Raw genomic sequence first — 24,282 nt, forward strand, 5'->3', positions numbered from 1 at the left:
AGGGGACAACTCTGCATCATTTACTGTATGGGGGAAGGGGACAACTCTGCATCATTTACTGTATGGGGGAAGGAGACAACTCTATCATTTACTGTATGGGGGAATGGGACAACTCTGCATCATTTACTGTATGGGGGAAGGGGACAACTCTATCATTTACTGTATGGGGGAAGGGGACAACTCTGCATCATTTACTGTATGGGGGATGGGGACAACTCTATCATTTACTGTATGGGGGAAGGGGACAACTCTGCATCATTTACTGTATGGGGGAAGGGGACAACTCTGCATCATTTACTGTATGGGGGATGGGGACAACTCTATCATTTACTGTATGGGGGAAGGGGACAACTCTGCATCATTTACTGTATGGGGGAAGGGGACAACTCTGCATCATTTACTGTATGGGGGAAGGGGACAACTCTGCATCATTTACTGTATGGGGGAAGGGGACAATTCTGTATCATTTACTGTATGGGGGAAGGGGACAACTCTGCATCATTTACTGTATGGGGGAAGGGGACAACTCTGCATCATTTACTGTATGGGGGAAGGAGACAACTCTATCATTTACTGCTGGATTCACTCAGCAGGTCTGGCAGCATCTGTGGAAAGAGAAGCAGAGTTAACGTTTCGGGTCAGTGACCCTTCTTCGGAACACTGACCCGAAACGTTAACTCTGCTTCTCTTTCCACAGATGCTGCCAGACCTGCTGAGTGAATCCATTTTTTCTTGTTTTTGTTTCAGATTTCCAGCATCCGCAGTATTTTGCTTTTAATCTATCATTTACTGTATGGGGGAAGGGGACAAATCTATCATTTACTGTATGGGGGAAGGGGACAACTCTGCATCATTTACTGTATGGGGGAAGGGGACAACTCTGCATCATTTACTGAATGGGGGACGGGGACAACTCTATCATTTACTGAATGGGGGACGGGGACAACTCTATCATTTACTGTATGGGGGACGGGGACAACTATCATTTACTGAATGGGGGACGGCGACAACTCTATCATTTACTGTATGGGGGAAGGGGACAACTCTATCATTTACTGTATGGGGGAAGGGGACAAATCTATCATTTACTGTATGGAGGAAGGGGACAAATCTATCATTTACTGCATGGGGGAAGGGGACAACTCTATCATTTACTGAATGGGGGACGGGGACAACTCCATCATTTACTGTATGGGGGAAGGGGACAAATCTATCATTTACTGAATGGGGGACGGGGACAACTCTGCATCATTTACTGTATGGGGGAAGGGGACAAATCTATCATTTACTGTACGGGGGAAGGGGACAACTCTGCATCATTTACTGTATGGGGGAAGGAGACAACTCTATCATTTACTGTATGGGGGAAGGGGACAACTCTGCATCATTTACTGTATGGGGGAAGGAGACAACTCTATCATTTACTGTATGGGGGAAGGGGACAACTCTGCATCATTTACTGTATGGGGGAAGGAGACAACTCTATCATTTACTGTATGGGGGAAGGGGACAACTCTGCATCATTTACTGTATGGGGGAAGGGGACAAATCTATCATTTACTGTATGGGGGAAGGGGACAACTCTGCATCATTTACTGTATGGGGGAAGGAGACAACTCTATCATTTACTGTATGGGGGAAGGGGACAACTCTGCATCATTTACTGAATGGGGGACGGGGACAACTCTATCATTTCCTGAATGGGGGACGGGGACAACTCTATCATTTACTGTATGGGGGACGGGGACAAATCTATCATTTACTGTATGGGGGAAGGGGACAAATCTATCATTTACTGTATGGGGGAAGGGGACAACTCTGCATCATTTACTGAATGGGGGACGGGGACAACTCTATCATTTCCTGAATGGGGGAAGGGGACAACTCTATCATTTACTGTATGGGGGAAGGGGACAAATCTATCATTTACTGTATGGGGGAAGGGGACAAATCTATCATTTACTGTATGGGGGAAGGGGACAACTCTGCATCATTTACTGTATGGGGGAAGGGGACAACTCTGCATCATTTACTGAATGGGGGACGGGGACAAATCTATCATTTACTGTATGGGGGAAGGGGACAACTCTGCATCATTTACTGTATGGGGGAAGGGGACAAATCTATCATTTACTGTATGGGGGAAGGGGACAAATCTATCATTTACTGTATGGGGGAAGGGGACAACTCTGCATCATTTACTGTATGGGGGACGGGGACAACTCTGCATCATTTACTGTATGGGGGAATGGGACAAATCTATAATTTACTGTATGGGGGAAGGGGACAACTCTGCATCATTTACTGTATGGGGGAAGGGGACAACTCTAACATTTACTGTATGGGGGAAGGGGACAACTCTGCATCATTTACTGGATGGGGGACGGGGACATCTCTGCATCATTTACTGTATGGGGGACAGGGACAACTCTATCATTTACTGTATGAGGGACGGGGACAACTCTATCATTTACTGTTTGGGGGAAGGGGACATCTCTGCATCATTTACTGTATGGGGGACGGGGACAACTCTGTATCATTTACTGTGTTGGGGAAGGGGACATCTCTGCGTCATTTACTGTATGGGGGACGGGGACAACTCTGTATCATTTACTGTATGGGGGAAGGGGTCAACTCTGTATCATTTACTGGATGGGGTACGGGGACAACTCTGTATCATTTACTGTATGGGGGAAGGGGACATCTCTGCATCATTCACTGTATGGGGGATGGGGACAACTCTGCATCATTTACTGTCTGGGGGAAGGGGACAACTCTGCATCATTTACTGTATGGGGGAAGGGGACATCTCTGCATCATTTACGTTATGGGGGAAGGGGACAACTCTGTATCATTTACTGTATGGGGTATGCGGACAACTTTGCATCATTTACTGTATGGGGGAAGGGGACAACTCTGCATCATTTACTGTATGGGGGAAGGGGTCAACTCTGCATCATTTACTGTATGTGGGAAGGGATCAACTCTGCATTAATTACTGTATGGGGGAAGGTGTCAACTCTGCATCATTTACTGTATGTGGGAAGGGGTCAACTCTGCATTAATTACTGTATGGGGGAAGGGGTCAACTCTGCATTATTTACTGTATGGGGAAGGGGTCAGCACTGCATCATTTACTGTCTGGGGGAAGGGGGCAACTCTGCACCATTTACTGTATCGGGGAAGGGGTCAACTCTGCATCATTTACTGTATGGGGGAAGGGGTCAAGTCTGCATCATTTACTGTATCGGGGACGGGGACAACTCTATCATTTACTGTACGGGGGAAGGGGACAACTCTGCATCATTGACTGTATGGGGGAAGGGGACAAATCTATCATTTACTGTATGGGGGAAGGGGACAACTCTGCATCATTTACTGTATGGGGGAAGGGGACAACTCTGCATCATTTACTGAATGGGGGACGGGGACAACTCTATCATTTCCTGAATGGGGGACGGGGACAACTCTATCATTTACTGTATGGGGGACGGGGACAACTCTATCATTTACTGAATGGGGGAAGGGGACAACTCTATCATTTACTGTATGGGGGAAGGGGACAAATCTATCATTTACTGTATGGGGGAAGGGGACAACTCTGCATCATTTACTGAATGGGGGACGGGGACAAATCTATCATTTACTGTATGGGGGAAGGGGACAACTCTGCATCATTTACTGTATGGGGGAAGGGGACAAATCTATCATTTACTGTATGGGGGAAGGGGACAAATCTATCATTTACTGTATGGGGGAAGGGGGCAACTCTGCATCATTTACTGTATGGGGGACGGGGACAACTCTGCATCATTTACTGTATGGGGGAATGGGACAAATCTATAATTTACTGTATGGGGGAAGGGGACAACTCTGCATCATTTACTGGATGGGGGACGGGGACATCTCTGCATCATTTACTGTATGGGGGACAGGGACAAATCTATCATTTACTGTATGGGGGAAGGGGACAACTCTGCATCATTTACTGTATGGGGGACGGGGACAACTCTGCATCATTTACTGTATGGGGGAATGGGACAAATCTATAATTTACTGTATGGGGGAAGGGGACAACTCTGCATCATTTACTGTATGGGGGAAGGGGACAACTCTATCATTTACTGTATGGGGGAAGGGGACAACTCTGTATCATTTACTGGATGGGGGACGGGGACAACTCTGTATCATTCATTCCATCTTCGCTGCCTTCGGAGAATACTTGGCATCAGGTGGCAGGACTATATCTCCAACACAGAAGTCCTTGAAGCGGCCAACATCCCCAGCTTATACACACTACTGAGTCAGCGGCGCTTGAGATGGCTTGGCCATGTGAGCCGCATGGAAGATGGCAGGATCCCCAAAGACACATTGTACAGCGAGCTCGCCACTGGTATCAGACCCACCGGCCGTCCATGTCTCCGTTATAAAGACGTCTGCAAACGCGACATGAAATCGTGTGACATTGATCACAAGTCGTGGGAGTCAGTTGCCAGCATTCGCCAGAGCTGGCGGGCAGCCATAAAGACAGGGCTAAATTGTGGCGAGTCGAAGAGACTTAGTAGTTGGCAGGAAAAAAGACAGAGGCGCAAGGGGAGAGCCAACTGTGCAACAGCCCCAACAAACAAATTTCTCTGCAGCACCTGTGGAAGAGCCTGTCACTCCAGAATTGGCCTTTATAGCCACTCCAGGCGCTGCTTCACAAACCACTGACCACCTCCAGGCGCGTATCCATTGTCTCTCGAGATAAGGAGGCCCAAAAGAATGGGGGAATGGGACAAAACTATCATTTACTGTATGGGGGAAGGGGACAACTCTGCATCATTTACTGTATGGGGGAAGGGGACAACTCTGCATCATTTACTGTATGGGGGAAGGGGTCAACTCTGCATCATTTACTGTATGGGGGAAGGGGACAACTCTGTATCATTTACTGTATGGGGGACGGGGACAACTCTGCATCATTTACTGTATGGGCAAGGGGACAACTCTATCATTTACTGTTTGGGGGACGGGGACAACTCTGTATCATTTACTGTATGGGGGAAGGGGACAACTTTGCATCATTTACTGTATGGGGGAAGGGGACAACTCTGCATCATTTACTGTATGGGGGAAGGGGACAACTCTGCATCATTTACTGTCTGGGGGAAGGTGTCAACTCTGCATCATTTACTGTATGGGGGAAGGGATCAACTCTGCATCATTTACTGTATGTGGGAAGGGATCAACTCTGCATTAATTACTGTATGGGGGAAGGGGTCAACTCTGCATCATTTACTGTATGTGGGAAGGGGTCAACTCTGGATTAATTACTGTATGGGGGAAGGGGTCAACTCTGCATTATTTACTGTATGGGGAAGGGGTCAGCACTGCATCATTTACTGTATGGGGGAAGGGGCAACTCTGCACCATTTACTGTATGGGGGAAGGGGTCAAGTCTGCATCATTTACTGTATGGGGGAAGGGGTCAACTAAATTATTTACTGTATGGTGGAAGGGGTCAACTGCATTATTTACTGTCTGGGGGAAGGGGTCAAGTCTGCATCATTTACTGTATGGGGGAAGGGGTCAACTAAATTATTTACTGTATGGTGGAAGGGGTCAACTGCATTATTTACTGTATGGGGGAAGGGGTCAAGTCTGCATCATTTACTGTTTGGGGGAAGGGGTCAACTAAATTATTTACTGTATGGTGGAAGGGGTCAACTCTGCATTATTTACTGTATGGGGAAGGGGTCAACACTGCATTATTTACTCACACAACAAAAACAAGAAATGCTGGAATCACTCAGCAGGTCTGGCAGCATCTGTGGAAAGAGAAGCAGAGTTCACGTTTCGGGTCAGTGACCCTTCTTCGGAACTGAATTTAATTCACTGCATTATTTACTGTATGGGGAAGGGGGTCAACTCTGCATCTTTTACTGTATGGGTGAAGGGGTCAACTCTGCATTATTTACTGTATGGGGGAAAGGGATCAACTCTGCATTACTTGCTGTATGGGGACGTGTCAACTCTGCATTATTTACTGTATGGGGAAGGGGTCAACACTGCATCATTTACTGTATGTGTGGAAAGGGATCAACTCTGCATTATTTACTGTATGGGGGGAAAGGGATCAACTCTGCATTATTTTGACTGTTGACAGGGCTGGCAGCTTTTAAAAATGGCACCAGCACCTGCTCCTGCATCAGGTGACGCCGTTAACGTCGTTGCTAATGCAGCCCTCGTCACATTATTGTGGGGGGGGGTCGCTGTCAATATGTTAAGTAGGCACCCATCGCGTAATCGTCGCGGCGTAGCTCTTATGCAGGGTGGCTGCCATTTTCTGCACCCGCCACTTCCAGCAGCGGGACATCAAAATCCAGCTGTTTATCTCTACTGCTCACCTGACCGAACACGAATTTTCAGTGAGTTCCCAACCTTCGCTGGATGGAAATCCAGAAGATCAGGACTGCTGTGGGTGGCAGGGGAATGAGGAAAGACCAGGGAATGGGGGAATTAGGGAGAGAGCGAGGAATGGAGATCAGGCAAGACTGGTGAATGCTGGAGGCTACTGCGGAGGCCGGGGATGAGTGCACACTGGGGATAGGGAACTCAAGGAGTGAACACTGGGGAATTGGGGGAAAGAGAAATACGCAGCAGTGACAGAAAAAATGAAATTAAAAAAGGTTCAAATTAGTCTGTGAACAGACTGACAGCAAGGTGACAGAGCAGCACACTTCAAAGGAATTGTCATTCTGTGTGGTATGATTCAATGATTCTTATTAATGTGTTACATCAGTGGCCTGTAGCCAATGAAAGAAGTTCTTCCTGCTTCAGTGTCGGAACAAATTGCCATTTATTAAGCTGCAAGATTTATTTCTTCAGGATGTCTGGGGCATGTCTTCAGTCACATTTGGTTTTGTACACTAGTTATTTCTTAAAATTCAACATCACCAGCCACTCCCAAAAATTACCTCATATCTCCTATAATCTGAAGTATGCTGGACACAATACTCAAGGCCAACCCAGTGTTTTATACAGGTTTATCATAACTTTCTTGCTTTTGTACTCTAAACCCCTATTTATGAAGTCCACGATCCCATCTGCTTTGCTCCATGGATGACAAAAGAGGTAGAGGTTAAGACAAAGAAGAAAAAGTGTGCTTATGACAGGTAGGAAATACTGTTGTGAACCAGGCTGAATATAGAAGGTGCAGAGGGGAAGTGAAAAAGCAAATAAGAGAAGCAAAGAAAGAGCATGAAAAGAGACTGGCAGCTACCATTAAAGAAAATCCCAAAGTTTTCTATAGACATACAAATAGTAAAAGGGTGGTAAAAGGAGGCGTAGGGCTGATTAGGGACCAGAAAGGGGATTTACACATGAAGGCAGAGGGCATAACTGAGGTATTAAAAGAATACTTTGCGAAGGGAAAAGATGCAATGCAGACAATGTTGAAAGAGGAGGTAATTCAGGCACTAGAGGGGTTTGAAGTTGATAAAGAGGATGTATTAGATCTGCTGTCTGTACTTAAAGTGGATAATGCACCAGGGCCAGATGAGATGTATCCAGGGATACTGAGGGAAGTGAGGGCAGAAATCGCAGAGGCACTGACCATCATTTTTCAGTCTTCCTTAGACTCATGAGTGGTGCCATGGGACTGGAGAATTGCAAACGTTACACCCTCGTTAAAAAAAGTGTAAAGATAAGCCCAGCAACTAAAGGTCAGTCAGTTTAACTTTGGTGGTGGGAAAATATCTAGAAAAAAATAATTCTGGACAAAATCAATAGTCACATGGACAAATGCAAGTTAATCAAGGAAAGCCAGCAAGGACTTCTTAAGGGAAAATTGGGTTAAACTAACTTGCTGGAGTTTTTTGAGGAGGTTGATGAGGGCAATGCTGTTGATGTGTTGTACATGGACTTTCATAAGGCTTTTGATACAGTGCCCACAACAGACTTGTGAGCAAACTTGTAGCTCATGGAATAAAACTAACGGTAGCAACATGAATACGAAATTGGCTGGGTGACAGGAAACAAAGAATAGTCGTTAATGGATGTTTTTTGGGCTGGAGGAAGATTAGTAGTGGAGTTCCCCAGGGATCAGTGTTGGGACCCTTGTTTTTCCTGATATATATTAATGACCTAGACCTTGGTGTAAAAGGGCACAATTTCAAAGTTTGCAGATGATACGAAACCAGCTGGGTGCACCAAGGAAGGCCTATCCATGGCAGAGAATGTACTGGGCTCACCTCAACTACTTCCAAATACAGGGCACAATTTCAAAGTTTGCAGATGATATAAAACTTGAAAGCATTGTGAACTGTGAGGAGGATAATGTAGAACATCAAAAGGACATAGACAAGCTGGTGGAATGGGCAGACAGGTGGCAGATGAAGTTCAATGCAGAGAAATGTGAAGTGATTCATCTTGGTAGGAAGAACCTGAGAGACAATATAGAATAAAGGGTACGATTCTAAAGGGGGTGCAGGAGCAGAGGGACCTTGGTGTATATGTGCATAAATCATTGAAGGTGGCAGGACAGATTGAGAGAGCACTTAATAAAACATACAGTATCCTGGGGTTTATTAACAGGGGCATAGAGTACAAGAGCAAGGAAGTTATGTTGGAACTTGAATAAGACACTAGTTCAGCTTCAGCTGGAGTATTGCGTCTAATTCTGGGTGCCGCACTTGAAAGACGTGAGGGCATTGGAGAGAGTACAGAAAAGATTCACGAGAATGGTTCCAGGGATGAGGAATTTCAGTTATGAAGATAGATTGGAGGGGTTAGGACTGTTTTCCTCGAAGAGAAGGCTGAGAGGTGCCTTGATAGAAGTATTTAAAATCATGAGGGATCTGGACAGAGTAGACAGAGAGAAACTGTTCCCACTCATGAAAGGATCGAGAACAAGGGGGCACAGATTTAAAATATTTGGTAAGAGAAGCAAAAGTGGCATGAGGAAAATGTTTTCACGCAGCGAGTGGTTAAGGGTCTGGAATGTGCCGCCTGAGAACGTGGGGAAGGCAGGTTCAATTGAAGCATTCAAAAGGGATTAGACTGTTACATGAAAAGGAAGAATATGCAGGGTTATGGGGAGAAGGCAGGGGAATGGAACTGAGGGAGTTACTCTTTCAGAAAGCTGATGCAGACACAATTGGTCGAATAGCCTCCTCCTGCGCTGTAACAATTCTGTGATTAACCACTTTCTCAACCTGCCCTGCAACCTTCAATGATTTGTGCACATATGCCCCCAGGTCCCTTTGCTCCTGCACTCCTTTTAGAATTATACCCCTTATATTGGGCCTCCTCGTTCTCTGCCCCCACCCCCCCCCACCCCCGCCACAAAATGAATCAGTTCATACTTCTCTGCATTAAATTTCATCTGCAACTTGTCTGCCCATTCCACCAGCCTAGCTACGTTTTCTTGAAGTTTCTCTATCCTCCTCACAGTTCGCAAGACTTCCAAGTTTTGACTCATCCACAGATTTTGAAATTCCGCTCTGTACTCCCACATCTAGATCAGTACATATCAGGAAAAGCAGGTGTCCTAATACCATCCTAACATGACATGATAAGTAGTTCCCAAAGCTCTCCCCCTCTGGGCCTTTCGGCATGTCATAGTTGGGTCTGGTGTAGGTTAATTGGGAGATTGATTGCTACATTTAGCCAACAATGTTAGATAAGTCCTTTTTCCTTTAAAACAGATTAAGATAACTAAAGCCGGTAATGTGTTTGATAATTCACTCCATTTATTATTGACAAACCAGTAATCTTAAACACCCATACAGAGTAGCACACATTAACCCTGCATCCAAAACTCAAGTCACACCACTGGGTCTAAAAGGCAGCATCGGTCTCTTTCTTTCTAACTAAGTGAAAACACTGCATTACTGTTTTGTACCATTTTTGTGGTCTTCCTGCTAAATGCAACACCACCTGATGTTTTATGATTACCCAGTTGTTGGAACCGATTACCAAACAAAATGAGAAGTCCCATGCCTTTTTACACCACACTGTTACTTCCAATCATGGCCTTTCCCAAGCCATAGCTTTGTTGTAAACAACCATTAGTGTGTGTTTTCACAGCATATTGCCTTTTATATTGCAGCAATCTCCTGCTCTCTCTGTGATGAAAAGCCTGTGTTTAAAAAAAAACTTGCGTTTCATTCTTAATTGTTCCAGCTCAATATTATTCCACCTCACTTATTTATGTACCTATTTTTACAGCATAATATCCTTGGTCCTAAAATGTATCCTTCTCTCATGTTATCGGCATCACTGAGGAGAAAAGACAGCCTGCATTACTTTTATTTCTAGCGAAGACAAAACATTAATGTAAAAACATATTGATATTCTTGCAAACAACTGCACTATCGTATCATGTGACTACCAGGATTGTGCAAGGTAAACTCAGTGGGCCTTGGTCATTTCTCATCTAGCAATTCCTATGTTTAGCAATTCTGCATCCTGCACCAGACAGCAGCATGCAGTAGAACTGCATGATCTTGTGCAGGTCATTATCTGCATTCTGCCCAAATCCACTTTCATCTCCCTATGTCCGTGTCCCCCACAATATGTAGATTTTTAGTCTATTCATTAGTGCAGTCGAAATTTTATTTTAAACTTCAGTACAGAAGTACATAAGGTTCCATGCCACTTTAAATCAGTTACATCTTTGCTTGATAATGTGATCTCATTAATATTTTACCAAATGAATTTAGACTTAATTTTAAAACATTATTAGAAATGCTAAGAGGTTAAACAGGTTGTTTAGTTAAAATTATTAAACGGACAACAGTTATTTCTGTCATCACTCAACTCTATCTGGTCCTTGATGTGGCAGATTTCAGCTCAGTCCCAGAACAGTAAAAAGAAAATCCTGGAATGAGGGTCGACACTGCAGGGGACTGGTAGACACTTCGTCTTGATCACTTCCTTATTATTTAGTGGTCATGACTCCTAGACCCTGTGCTAATCTAATGGAGCCAGTATGACTTCAGCAAGCTAACAGGTGACTAAAGGATGGTCGTACTCTGTAAATGAGAGCTGCAAGCATTGGCTATAATAAAACGGCAGGATACACAAAATTGTCTCCCTCCAGTATATGCTTTGACCAAGAGGCTGCCTTTGTTGGCTGGATGGGATCCGTCATTCACTTCCCCAAGACAACAGAGAACATGGGATTGGACGGACTAAAGCTCCTTTACTAATGAACCATGTTATTCAGCGTGTTGTATACAAACTGTATTCAATGGAGAATAAAATAAAATGCATTTCACTTGAGGAACTATTTAACTTCAATTGTACCATTTGTAAGGAAGATTTGAGTTATTAGGGTTTCCTCACTTCCAGGATACATTCCATATTCTCCACTCCTATTGAAGGAGACAAGTGTATGCTCTTGATAAGGTCTTCTTTGTTTTTTGTCATTAAATGGAGACCTTGTGTAAAGGTAAGGCATTTTGTTAAGTGGGAAGTGAATTAAATGAAATAGAAGAAACGCTTGCATTTAGACTGAGCCTCATGGCATACTAGCAACTATCATCTAATGCAGCAGCCATCCTCAAACTGATAGCATTGCAACAACAATGTTATTAGCCAGGACATTGGGAGAGCTCCCTGTGCTTCCACCAACAGCATTGTGAAATCCTGAATGTCCACAATATCAAAAAAGGCAGGTGGAGCCTTGAACTTCTCTCTTTTAAAGCCTTCAGAAGTGAAGAAAAGCAAAACATAAGTTTCCAACAAATTTTTTATTACGAATTTAAGAAGTAACTATAACTATGAAAAATAGGGTACTTCCTCAAAGTGAATAGACAAACATATAAAACACATTCATAAGAAATATATACAATTCCAATTTAAAGCATTATTTTTGGGAGTGGAAATTAATTTTCATACTGCTGAGAATATTTTAAATTACGAATGTGGCTCCTTGCAGAATGGAAATCGCTGACAATGTCCATTGTACAAAACAGAGCTGGGATTAATTAAATGGGGTTTTGGACTAGCTTGCACACCAGCTGTTTGCTACTGTCCAAGCTTCTTCTGTTTTCTCCTCTCTAGTCCCAGTGCAATCACTGCAGTAAAGAGGTTCAGCAAACTGATGTGCCTCTCGGCCTCGACCCATGCTGCTCTTCAGCCAGCTGCAAATTATTGATTTCCAACCCCGCCCTGCTCTACAAGGCCTCTTGGGCTCTGCTTGGCACCTCCCCACAGCAGCAAGTGGAGATCAGTAGTGCCTTACATTTAGGGTTGCCAACCCTCGAAGGATTGAAAATTAATCTCCAGAACCACAGCTCGAAGCAACCCAGAAAAATAATCATAGGGGCATTTTAAAAAACTCAACGCTTTTGTTTAGTAGTTATAAAAATGTTGGAGTTAGGAAAGCGAGGATTTTTGACTGACAGTCAAGAATCATCCAATCAGATATTGAGTGTCACTTTCCCATTGGTGTGGAAAGTGTTGCCATGAGAACAGACATGTCGAGAGACCAATGGCAATTGGAGGGTGGAGGTCATATGATGAAACCTCCAGAAATACATCCAGCCAAAGCTGGCAACCAGATTTACATGGGATGCACTGCACAGACTTATACCTGTCTCCTCAGTGAGTTAGCTAGACGGGTAAGATGATTGGAGGTCAGAAGAATATTTCAAAACATACAGTATCTCCAGTAGAGAAAAAAATTAGTAATATAAATGATACAAGCATTTAATACCAAAATTCCCAAAATATGGGTTAGTTTTTAAAAAAAAGTTTTGAACCCCCCCCCCCCCCCCACAAAACTCCAGAAAATATTAGATCAAGATTCTTAATATTCATAAACATGACATTTAAAAAACACTGACCCGGAGTATCATTTTAGTAAGAAAAGTGAAAAGTCACTTGGATCCTCTTGAGTATTCGTAACTCAAGTAATGAATGCCCTTTCACAATTAATGCACAATCAGTGCACGACCGTGATATGTTCGAGATCATAAACTCTGTGCAGTGCACAACTTTCACATCACTTCAAACTGGGCAGGCTCCAGTTTCAATTTCTTTCTCTAGCTTGACCGGCAGCACCAGATGGGAGATGCGGCTCCACAGGCCACTCAGTTTGTCTATGTTCATAACGTTGAATGTTCCTGGTTTATCGGAGCAGAGCTTCTTCCTGAGGAAGTCGTGGACTGTCTCCTCCAGGGTGTTGAGAGGCAAGTCTGAGTTCAACGTTGGCTCGTCAAGCAAAACTGTGATCAACAGGGAGATGTCCTTAAAAGCCGCGTTTTCATGGTCGCAATACTTGTAGAACAGAAGGGTAGAAGGGGGTGGGAGATCTTGAAAGTGATGAATAATGGCCGCCTTTCTCCCTTCCTTGAACCTAGACGACAGCTGGTTGTCTAGGCCTAGCTTCACTTCATCACTATTCAGTGAATTCATGTCAGATCCGTTGATTTCCAGCACACTTGAATTGAAAGCTGAAACGTAAGCTTCAGCTATCATGCGTACAAGGCAACGCATGGTTCCCTTTGCATCCTGAGCAGCGGTGAACATCAGGATAACGGGCTGAGTGTGCACTGCCGTGCCCACGTGCTTCTTCAACAGAACAGTGCTTCGCACCCACAGTTCCTCCCGCTGATTTGGGAACCTGGTCTGGATCTCTTTCATCTTGCCCTGGAGGAACTCCTCTCTCTTCAGCATTCGGTGAACAGTTGTCTTGGGCACCCAAAGGCAAAGAATGCAGGCGGTTAAGACTGCAATCAGTCCCATTATTGGAACTGCAAACTTCCAGAACAACTTGGATCCTGAGGAAAGATGAGATAGGGCACAATCAGTCCTTTTTTTGTTCCTGGAATGGTAGATTGCAAGGCCTTACAGCAGATCAATGCAACGTCTCATGTGCATTGGGCAAAGTCAAATAACATAGCTTGAAGCAAATGATCACAGCTAATTCTACTTAAGTCTGCTCTATAATACTATGGAGTTTTTGATTCAGCGTGATCTATCACATATTTGATATTCTGGCATCTTGCAATTTCCATCGCTCCACCATTGGCACCTATGCCTCCACATGTCTACACCCCAAGCTCAAATTCCCTTCCCTAACCTCTCCACCTCTCGCTGTCCTTTAAGATGCGCCTTAAAACCTACATCAACTGTCCTAATATCACCTCACATGGCTCAGTGTCACATTTTGTTTCATAATTGCTCCTGTGAAACCCCCTGGCACATTTTACTACGTTAAAGGCACTATACAAATACAAGTTGTTGTTGATATGGTGGAGATTCCACAGTACTGGCATTAACACAAAAAACAAAATCTCAAACAAATTTGTGACTTTCTCGATTTGCCACCTGTCCATCCGTCATGGCTTCTCTCGAAAACTGCACTATGACAACCATATGAACATAAGAAATAGGAACAGGGGAAGAATGTATGGTCCCTCAAGCCTGCTGTGTCATTCAATATGATGATCATGACTGATCTTCTGCCTCAACTCCACCTTCCCGCCCTCTCTTCATATCCCTTAATTCCCCGAGAGATCAAGAATCTGTCCCAGGCTTGAATATATTCAATGGTGGAGCATCCGCAACCTCTAGCATAGAGAATTCCAAAGATTCACAATCCTCTGAGTGAAGAAATTTCTCCATGTCTCAGTTCTAAATGATGGCCCCCATCCTTAGGCTGTGCCCCCATGTTCTAGATTCCCCAGCCAGGGGAAACAACCTCTCAGTGTCTACCCAATCAAGCCATTTCAGAACCTTGTATGTTTCAACGAGAGTACTTCTCATTCTTCTAAACTTCAGAGTATAGTAAAATAAAAGCAAAATACTGCAGATGCTGGAAATCTGAAATAAAAACAAGAAATGTTGGAAATACTCAGCAGGTCTGACAGAATCCAGCATTCTCCCTCCACCTGGAGCCCTCCCTCTGGCCTCTTACCCACTTTTGATCTTTTCATTGAAAACTGTCGGCGAGACATTGGCCATCTCAATTTCTCTGTCTCCCTCACTCACTTTAACCTGTCTCCCTCTGAACTTGCTGTACTCCGTTCTCTCAGGTCTAATCCCAAAATTATCAAACCTGCAGACAAGGGTGGTGCTGTTGTTGTCTGGCGTACCGACCTCTACCTTGCACAGGCTCAGCGCCAACTCTCAGACACTTCTTCCTACCTCCCCCTGGACCAAGATCCCACCAACGAACATCCAAGCTACTGTCCACATCTCTGGAGATCTTCCCTTTACAACTTCCAATCTCATAGTCCCGCAACCCCGGACAGCCCGCTTCTATCTCCTTCCTAAAATCCACATCAGGACTGTCCTGACAGACCCATTGTCTCAGCCTGTTCCGCCCCACTGAACTTATTTCTTCCTATCTTGACTCTACCTTTTCTCCCCTGGTCCAGTTTCTTCCCACCTACATCCATGACTCTTCTGACGCCCTACGTCATTTTGACAATTTCTAGTTCCCTGGCCCCAGCCGCCTCCCCTTCTCTATGGATGTCAGTCTCTCTACACCTCCATCCCCCACCAGGACAGTTTGAGGGCTCTCCGCTTCTTCCTTGAACAGAGGCCCAATCAGTCCCCACCACCCTCCTCCGCCTGGCTGAACTTGTTCTCACATTGAACAACTTCTCCTTCAACTCCACTCACTTCCTTCAGGTAAAAGGGGTTGATATGGGTACCCGCATGGGTCCTAGTTATGCCTGTCTTTTTGTGGGATATGTTGAACATTCCTGTTCCAGTCCTAATCAGGCCCCCTCCCCTAACTCTTTTTCCAGTACATTGATGACTATATTGGTGCCGTTTCCTGCTCCTGCCGCCAACTAGAAAACTTTATCAACTTTGCTTCCAATTTCCACCCTTCTCTCACCTTTACATGGTCCATCTCCGACACTTCCCTTCCTCAACTTCTCTGTCTCCATCTCTGGGGACAGGCTGTCTACTAATATTCATTATAAGCCCACTGACTCCCACAGCTACCTTGACTACACTTCTTCACAGACTGCCTCCTGTAAGGACTCCATTCCATTCGCCCAGTTTTTCTGTCTCCAACACATCTGCTCTGATGATGCACCCTTCCACGACAGCGCTTCTGATATGTCTTCCTTTTTCCTCAACCGAGGATTCTCCCCCACTGTGGTTGACAGGTCCCTTGACCGTGTCCAGCCCATTTCCCACACCTCGACCCTCACCCTCCCTCCCAGAACCATGACAGGGTTCCTCTTGTCCTCACTTTCCACCTCACCAGCCTCCACATCCAAAGGATCATCCTCTGCCAATTCCGCCACCTCCAGCGTGATGCCACCACCAAACACATCTTCCCCTCCCCTCCCCTCCCCTGTCAGCATTCCAAAGGGATCGTTCCCTCCGTGACAACCTGGTCCACTCCTCCATTAGCCCCAACACCTCATCCCCTTCCCAAGGGACCTTCCTGTGCAATTGCAGGAGGTGTAATGCATTCACTTTTACCTCCTCTCTCCTCACTATCCAAGGCCCCAAACACTCCTTTCAGGTGAAACAGCAATTTACTTGTACTTATTTCAAGTTAATATACTGTATTCTCTGCTCACAATGCCGTCTCCTCTACGTTGGGAAGACCAAACGCGGAACACCTCCATTCATTCAGAAAGCTTGACACCGAGCTTCCGGTTGCTTGCCATTTCAACACACCCCCTTGCTCTCATGCCCACATATCTGTCCTGGGCTTGCTGCAGTGTTCCAGTGAACATCAACGCAAGCTCGAGGAACAGCATCTCGTTTACCGATTAGGCACACTACAGCCTGACGGACTGAACATCGAGTTCAACAATTTCAGAGCATGATGGGGCCCCCCTTTTTATTTTCAGTTATTTTTTTTCTTTTTTCTGTTATTTTAGTTTGTTTCATCATTCATTTTATTACCATGTGCCTGCCTACTTTTTTTTCATGTATCTGCTTTGGGCCAGGACTGTTCGTTTTTCCGTCCATTAACACCCTTTCTGCACTAACGCTTTGTCTTTCAACACACGATTAACATACCGTTTGCCTTTGTTCCATGACCTTCTGGTCAGTTATTCTCTGTGACCCTGTCCTATCAACACCTTTACCTTTGTTATCTCTTGCCCCACCCCCACTTTATTTGCTTAAAACCTATTACATTTCTAATCTTTGCCAGTTCTGATGAAGGGTCACTGACCTGAAACGTTAACTCTGCTTCTCTCTCCACAGATGCTACCAGACCTGCTGAGTATTTCCAGCGTTTCTTGTTTTTATTCCATAGAGTATAGGCACAAATTACTCAACCTCTCATCCCAGGAACCAATCTAGTGAACCTTCGCTCTACTGCCTCCAGGGCAATTATATCCTTCCTTAGACATGGAGACCAAATCTATACACAGTACTCCAGGTGTGGTCTCACCAAAGCCCTGTATAATCGTATCAAGACTTCCTTGTTCTTGTACTTCAATTCCTTTGCAAAAAAAAACCAACAGCCATTTACCTTCCTAATTGCTTGCTGTACTTGCATGCTAACTTTGTGTCCATCTATGAGTACACCCTAGTGTTTCTGAACATCAACATTTAAAAATTAAATGCCTTTTAAAAATATTCTGCTTTTCTACTATTAACAAAGTTATTAACAACTCACTCTTCCCTGCACCACCCCCCCCATTATACTCCCATCAGCCACCCTGATGCCCAATCACTTAACTTCTCTATATCTCTTTGCAGCCTCTTTGTGTCCTCCTCACAGCTTACATTCCCACCTAGCTTTGTATCGTTGGCAAACTTGGATACATTCCCCTTGGTCTCTTTGTCTAAGTTATTAATATAGATTGTAAATGGTTAACTCAGCCTTGCGGCATTCCACTAGTTGCAGCCTGGCAACTTGAAAATACCCCATTTATCCGCGCTCTCTGCTCCCTGTCCGATGACCAATCTTCCATCTATACTAATATATTTCCCTGCACACCATGAGCCCTTGAATATTAACCTTTTGTGTGGTGCATTCTGTTGTTGCTCCAGCAAAGCACATGGTGTTGGGGTGGGGAGGAAGGACTCTCCATCCCACTAGAGCCTCCAGATCTGCTACATTAATGACTACAGAATCAGCAATGGCATTCAGCTGGTACAGTGGTTGCACAGTGCTTTTTTTGTCCTATCCAGGCCTTGTAACTGAGCCATAACTGGAAGCTGCGGTTATGTATTTCCAACACTGCCTACACATCACACAGGAATGGCATTGGTAGCTGCACCTGATCAAGTGGGGAGGTGTGCTAACATAGGAACAGGAGGCCATTCAGCCCCTCAAGCCTCTTCTGCCATTCAGTTAGATCATGGCTAAACTGTATCTTAACTTGATCGATTTGCCTTGGCTCTATAACCCTTCCCTAACAAAAATCTATTAATCCTGGTTTTGAAATTTTCAACTGACCTAGCTTCACCAGCTCTTTGGGGGAAGAGAGTTCCAGATTTCCACTACCCTTTTTGACATCACCCTGAACGTCTTAGCTTTAATTTCAAGGTTATGCCTCCTTGTCCTGGATGCCTCCACCAGAAGAAATAGTATCTCCCTTCTATATTACCAAATGCATTCATCATATTATACAGCTCAATTAGATCACCTTTTAACCTATATTCAAGGGAATATAAGCCTAGTCCTTTCAACCTGTCCTCATAATTTAATCCTTTTAGCCCTGGTATCATTCCGATGGATCTGTTCTGCACCCTCTCCAAGGCCAAGATATACCTCCTAACGTACGTGCCTAGAACTGAAGTACTCCAGATGGGGTCTGACCATAGTTCTATACAACTGTATTATAACTTCCACCCCTATGTATTCCAGTCCTCTTGAGATAAAATACATTCCATTAGCCTTTTTAATTATTTCTTGTACCTGTCCACTAATTTAGTGATTTCTATACTTGGTTCCCTAAATACCTCTGCTCATCCACAGTTCTTAGCTTCCCACCATTTAGAATTGTTATGCCAATATGTTTTGTTGGATGATAATTTTCTTTGGTCCACTGACTGGAGATCTGAATTTATATATTTTTTTAAAAGAAATGTAAAAAGAACATTTAAAACAGGATGACTGCTGGCAGCTTAAGATGATCACCTAGTTTGTAAATAATTAAAACTAGAGTATGGCCATGACAGTGAGACTGATGAGTTTGTGTGTGTGTGTACAGGTTTTTAATTTGTGACCTCATTACGAAATGTTCCTGTTGTCACATTTCATTTTGCATGGTGGGGAGGTGTTATGCCAATGTGTTTTGTTGAATGATAATTTTCTTTGGTCCACTGAAAATTATATTAAAAAAAAAACATTTGAAACAGGATGACTGCTGGCAGCTTAAGATGATCACCTAGTTTGTAACATTGTATCCTACATTGCAAAGGACTGTGAGGAGGAAGACAAAATGGCTGCATTTCTCAGCAAGAACCAAGACCTAGGAAGTTTAAAGGAACTACCAGTTCTTTCAGCAAGCAGGGAAATACTGTTAACTGCTATGTTTGAGTCACTGAGTGACTGTCATGTGACAAGCCCCTCCCTGTCTGTGGTTTTAAGCTGGTGTTTTCTCTGCAGTAGAAAAGCAACTGGACTCTGACATGAGCAGACCCTAAGTGGGGGTCCCTCTCTCTCCATTCCAGCTTTCAAATCCTGCTTGTTGACTGACCACCTTTGCATAGTCCGGATACAATCCAAACCCCGTTGGAGGAAATCATCCGCAACGCTATCTCGAAGAGACTTACCAAACCAGTCATCTACATTTTCAAACTAAAAGCCTCAGGGCCACTGAATTCAGCTAGAAACCAGCCAAATCACAAAACTCCACAGACTGTATACCTTTTTTATGGACTCTAAAACTCAACCGATCTACCTATCCCCGCTCTGTAACCTATTTGTGTGTGTGTAAACCTCTAGTGTGTGTGTGTGTGTGAGTGTGAAAATTGGCACGCTGTTTATTATATTAATTCGGTTTAGGTACAATAAAGGTAACCTCGTTCTTTGTTAACTCAAGAAAACCTGTCCGATTGGTTCTTGCTAATAGCAAGTAAGTAATCAAACACCCACTTTAAGAAAGAATTAAACCTGTTGTGGTCTAACAAGAAGAGGGAAAGGAGGGAAGCCCTTCAACCCCTCCTCACTTGACGGTAACAGAATATACTCTGATCTATTTTCCTTAGGTCCAAAATGGATGGCCTCACACTTCCCCACACTGAACTCCATCTGCCAATTTTGCCTGCTCACAAGATTAGTCAGAGATGACCTACCCTTTGCAACCTTTTGCTCCCATACCATTTACTGAGCCACCTAAATGAGTGTCCTCAGCAAACATAGATGTATGGCTCTCTATTGCTTCAGCTAAGTCATTTAAACATATAGTGAAAAGCTGAGGGCCCAGTCAAGATCCCTGAGGGACACAATTATTCACATCCTGCCAATTTGAGTGCATACCTATGAACACTACTGTCTCCATCTTAATCAGATTCCCTATCCAAGCCAACATGTTGTCTCTAATTCCATGCATTCTAAAACCTGGTGACCCGACCCAAACCCGACGAGAACCGACTACGTGTCGGGTTCAGGTCGGGTCAATATTCCGAGTCCAGCACCCGGGCTGGTGAATGTCAGCTACAGGAAGGAGAGAATAAATAGGAACTTATGTTAGAGTGCAGCAAAGCATGGACATTTAAAGTATCTCCCCCAATATATTCAATAACAAGAATGATCTCTTTTCATTTGGCATGTTTGTATCTGAAACATCACTCTCTGCTCCTATCAGGAGGCTGCAGAATAGGCTTGTAACCACTATAATGTGGTAGAATTGTATTATGGATCCCCCAGTTTCTGAATAGCTAAAGTACAGAACTGCCACTCCATAGATGACTGGGAAGTAACGGGATCAGGCTTCCCCATGCTTCCCCACAACTCCATCCGCAGAAATAGCCTGCTGCTGGAACAGGTGAAGGATATTCGTGTTGGATAAGGTCGGGTGCGAAAAAAAATTAAAGGACTTGGGTCGGGTTTGGGTTGACTGTGGTCTGGTCGGGCCTGGGTTGGGTTTTAAGTTTATACCTGAGCCAGGCTTGAATGCATTTAAATTTTTGTTAAGTTTCTTAAGTGACTCCCATTACTAATTTAAACAAACAATGCAGCTAGAGATTCCTCTATTTTTGTTTAGATTTAATGCTAGTAAATAGAATTTTTCCTATTTCAGGCACCCAGTGTCAGCAGCATGCATTCCCAGCACAGCAATAACGACAGTTATCAGTTACATACAAAATAAAGCTTCCTCTGCTCTGTTCCAACAACGTGCCTCAACCACCCCAACCTCAAGGGAGCACTAACTACAGCACCAGTGCACCAACTTCCTACCATCCACACCAGTCAACCCATGGCCTCTCTAAGTGAAATTACCAATTAGTGTTGAATGAAGGGCAAATTTGCCCTGGGTGCCTATGTCCACTGGGATCTGGGTTGGCACTAGGTTCGAACAAGAATCCTTCCAGGCAGCACTGAGCTTCTTTTAAGCCTCAAAACAAATAAGTTTATATTTTTAAAGCTCCACCATTGTCTTGTACGTCAGTGTTAGTATTTTGTTTTCCACTGGTTATCTGACTCAATTTACCTTTGTATTTTTGTTGTTTGATTCCATGATCTGTAGAAAAAAAAAGAGGATGACAATTTTAAAACTAGTATCAAGAAATAAAACATAAAAGTATACCTGCAAAAATAACATGATACATGGTCCCTTTGTAGTGTACTGTACCTTTTACCATTCTAGGATAACATTTCCATTTCCTCAGCAACTGTCTTTAAGGTCTCTTTGAATCCAACTCCTGATTTTGGGAAGATTCTACTCTACAAATTTATGGGAGGCATATGGGAGTCTTTCAACATTGTCTGATGCCACCTGGGTTACACAACAATTCCAAGTGCAGCAGGTCTTCAGGCAGATTGCCCACTCATCAATATGGAGTTTCTGTTCATCTGGAGGACAATATTGAGGATTGGTTGGTGCGGGCAGTTCAAGCACTTATACACTCCCAATCAATTCTGGGATCTAAGGATTGAGAAGAGGCCATGGCACCATGGCATATCTCCTCCTGCTGCTGGCATTAAGGGTGCTTTGTGAAATGTCAGTGAGCAGTCATTTATCAATCATCATCACTAGGGAAAACATACTGAGCAAACTATTGGGATAGAAGGCAGACAAGTCCCCAGGGCGTGATGGCCTAAATCCTCTGGTCTTAAAGGACGTGGCAGCAGAGATAGTGGATCCATTGGTTTTAATATTCCAAAATTCCCTGGATGCAGGAAAGGTTCCAGTAGAATGGAAAAATCCTAATATAACACCCTTATTCAAAAAGGGAGGGAGGCAGAAAGTAGGACATTATAGACCAGTTAGTTTAACATCTGTTGTTGGGAAATTGTTAGAATCCATTATTAAGGAAGTAATAAGAGGACGCTTAGAAATCAGAGTCAGCATAGTTTTATGAAGCTTACATTGGGTTTGACTAATTTGCTAGAGTTCTTCGAAGATGTAACAAGTATAGTGGATAATGGGGATCCTGTAGATGTAGTTTATCTGGACTTTCAGAAGGCATTTGATAAGGTGCCGCACAAAAGGTTAATATACAAGGTAAGTTCACATGGGGTTAGGGGCAATTTATTAGCTTGGATACAGGATTGGCTAACCAACAGAAAACAGAGAGTCGGGATAAATGGGTCCTTTTCTGGTTGGCAAGATGTAACTACTGGGGTGCCACAGGGTTCGGTCCTTGGGCCCCAACTATTTACAGACTATATTAATGACTTGGATGCAGGGATAAAAGGTACTATAACCAAATTTGCAGATGACACTAAAATAGGAGGGACAGTAAGTTGCAATAAAGAAATAAGAAATTTACAAATGGATATGGATAGGTCAGGTGAATGGGCCAAAATTTGGCAGATGGAGTTTAATGTGGATAAGTGTGAGGTTATCCATTTTGGTCGGAAGAATCGAAAGGCAAATTATCTAAATGGAGAGAAACTTCAGAGTGCTTCGGTGCAGAGGGATCTGGGTGTCCTCGTGCATGTATTGCAGAAAACTAGTATGCAGGTGCAGCAGGTAATAAGGAAGGCAAATGGAATTTTGGCATTTATTACTAAAGGAATAGAGTATAAAAGTAGGGAAGTGTTGCTGCAACTGTACAAGGCATTAGTGAGACCGCACCTGGAGTACTGCGTACAGTTTTGGTCCCCTTGAGGAGGGATGTCGTTGCATTGGAGGCAGTTGAGAGGAGGTTCACTAGATTGATACCAGAGATGAGGGGATTGTCTTATGAAGAGAGATTAAGCAGTTTGGGCCTTTACTCTCTAGAGTTTAGAAAAATGAGAGGCGATCTAATTGAGGTATATAAGATGATTAAGGGGATTGACAAATTAGACGTCGAGAGGATGTTTCCTCTGGTGGGACAATCTAGAACGAGAGGTCATGGTTTTAGGATAAGGAGTAGCAGATGTAAAAGAGATGAGGAGAAATTACTTCTCTCAAAGGGTTTTAAGTCTGTGGAATTCACTACCCCAGAGTGCAGTGGATGCCGGGACATTGAGTAATTTTGAGAAGATAGACAGATTTTTAATTGGTAATGGGTTGAAGGGTTATGGAGAACGGGCAGGAAAGTGGAGTTGACGCTGAGATGAGATCAACCATGATCATATTGAATGGTGGAGCAGGCTCAAGGGGCTGAATTGCCTACTCCTGTTCCTAGTTCTTATGGTGTACTGAGAAGACTCACACTCTGCCCATTGGATGCACTCCAAAAACATCAAAAGTGGCCATCATCAGACACTTTTGTGCGTGGATAATTTTACAACCCAATTCTCCAAAGAATTAGAAGCCCATTAAGACCTAATGAATCCAGAACTGGCACTCCCAAACAGCTTGTTATCTGCTTACCTGCCATACTCAACCTCTTAAACTGAGCATTTCGTTTTGCACCAATGTCATTTTGGGGATCCCTGTAGCTCAAGGGCTGGTGAATGTCAGCTACAGGAAGGAGAGAATAAACAGGAACTTATGTTAGAGTGCAGCAAAGCATGGACATTTAAAGTATCTCCCCCAATATATTCAAAAACAAGAATGATCTCTTTTCATTTGGCATGTTTGTAATCTGAAACATCACTCTCTGCTCCTATCAGCAGGCTGCAGAAAAGGCTCGTAACCACTATAATTCGTGGTAGAATTGTATTATGGATCCCCCAGTTTCTGAATAGCTAAAGTACAGAACAGCCACAGGTGACCGGGAAGTAACGAGATCAGTCTTACCCATGCTTCCACA

At 43.9% G+C, this 24,282-nt stretch overlaps 1 protein-coding gene across 1 annotated transcript in view; it reads right to left on the reverse strand.

Moving 5' to 3' along the window:
* Nucleotides 1-11,426: 11,426 nt before the first annotated feature.
* Nucleotides 11,427-24,282, reverse strand: part of LOC137373236 (torsin-1A-interacting protein 1-like) — a 59,310-nt gene continuing 46,454 nt past the window's right edge. Inside the window, exons 16-18 of the mRNA XM_068038087.1 lie at nt 23,901-23,990; nt 21,585-21,614; nt 11,427-13,772 (exon numbers count right to left, since the gene is read on the reverse strand). Coding sequence (XP_067894188.1) covers nt 13,000-13,772; nt 21,585-21,614; nt 23,901-23,990 — 893 coding nt within the window. The 3' untranslated portion in view covers nt 11,427-12,999. The remainder of the gene's footprint in view (nt 13,773-21,584; nt 21,615-23,900; nt 23,991-24,282) is intronic.

The sequence above is a fragment of the Heterodontus francisci genome, chromosome 8, assembly GCF_036365525.1.
Source record: "Heterodontus francisci isolate sHetFra1 chromosome 8, sHetFra1.hap1, whole genome shotgun sequence".
Taxonomy (NCBI): domain Eukaryota; kingdom Metazoa; phylum Chordata; class Chondrichthyes; order Heterodontiformes; family Heterodontidae; genus Heterodontus; species Heterodontus francisci.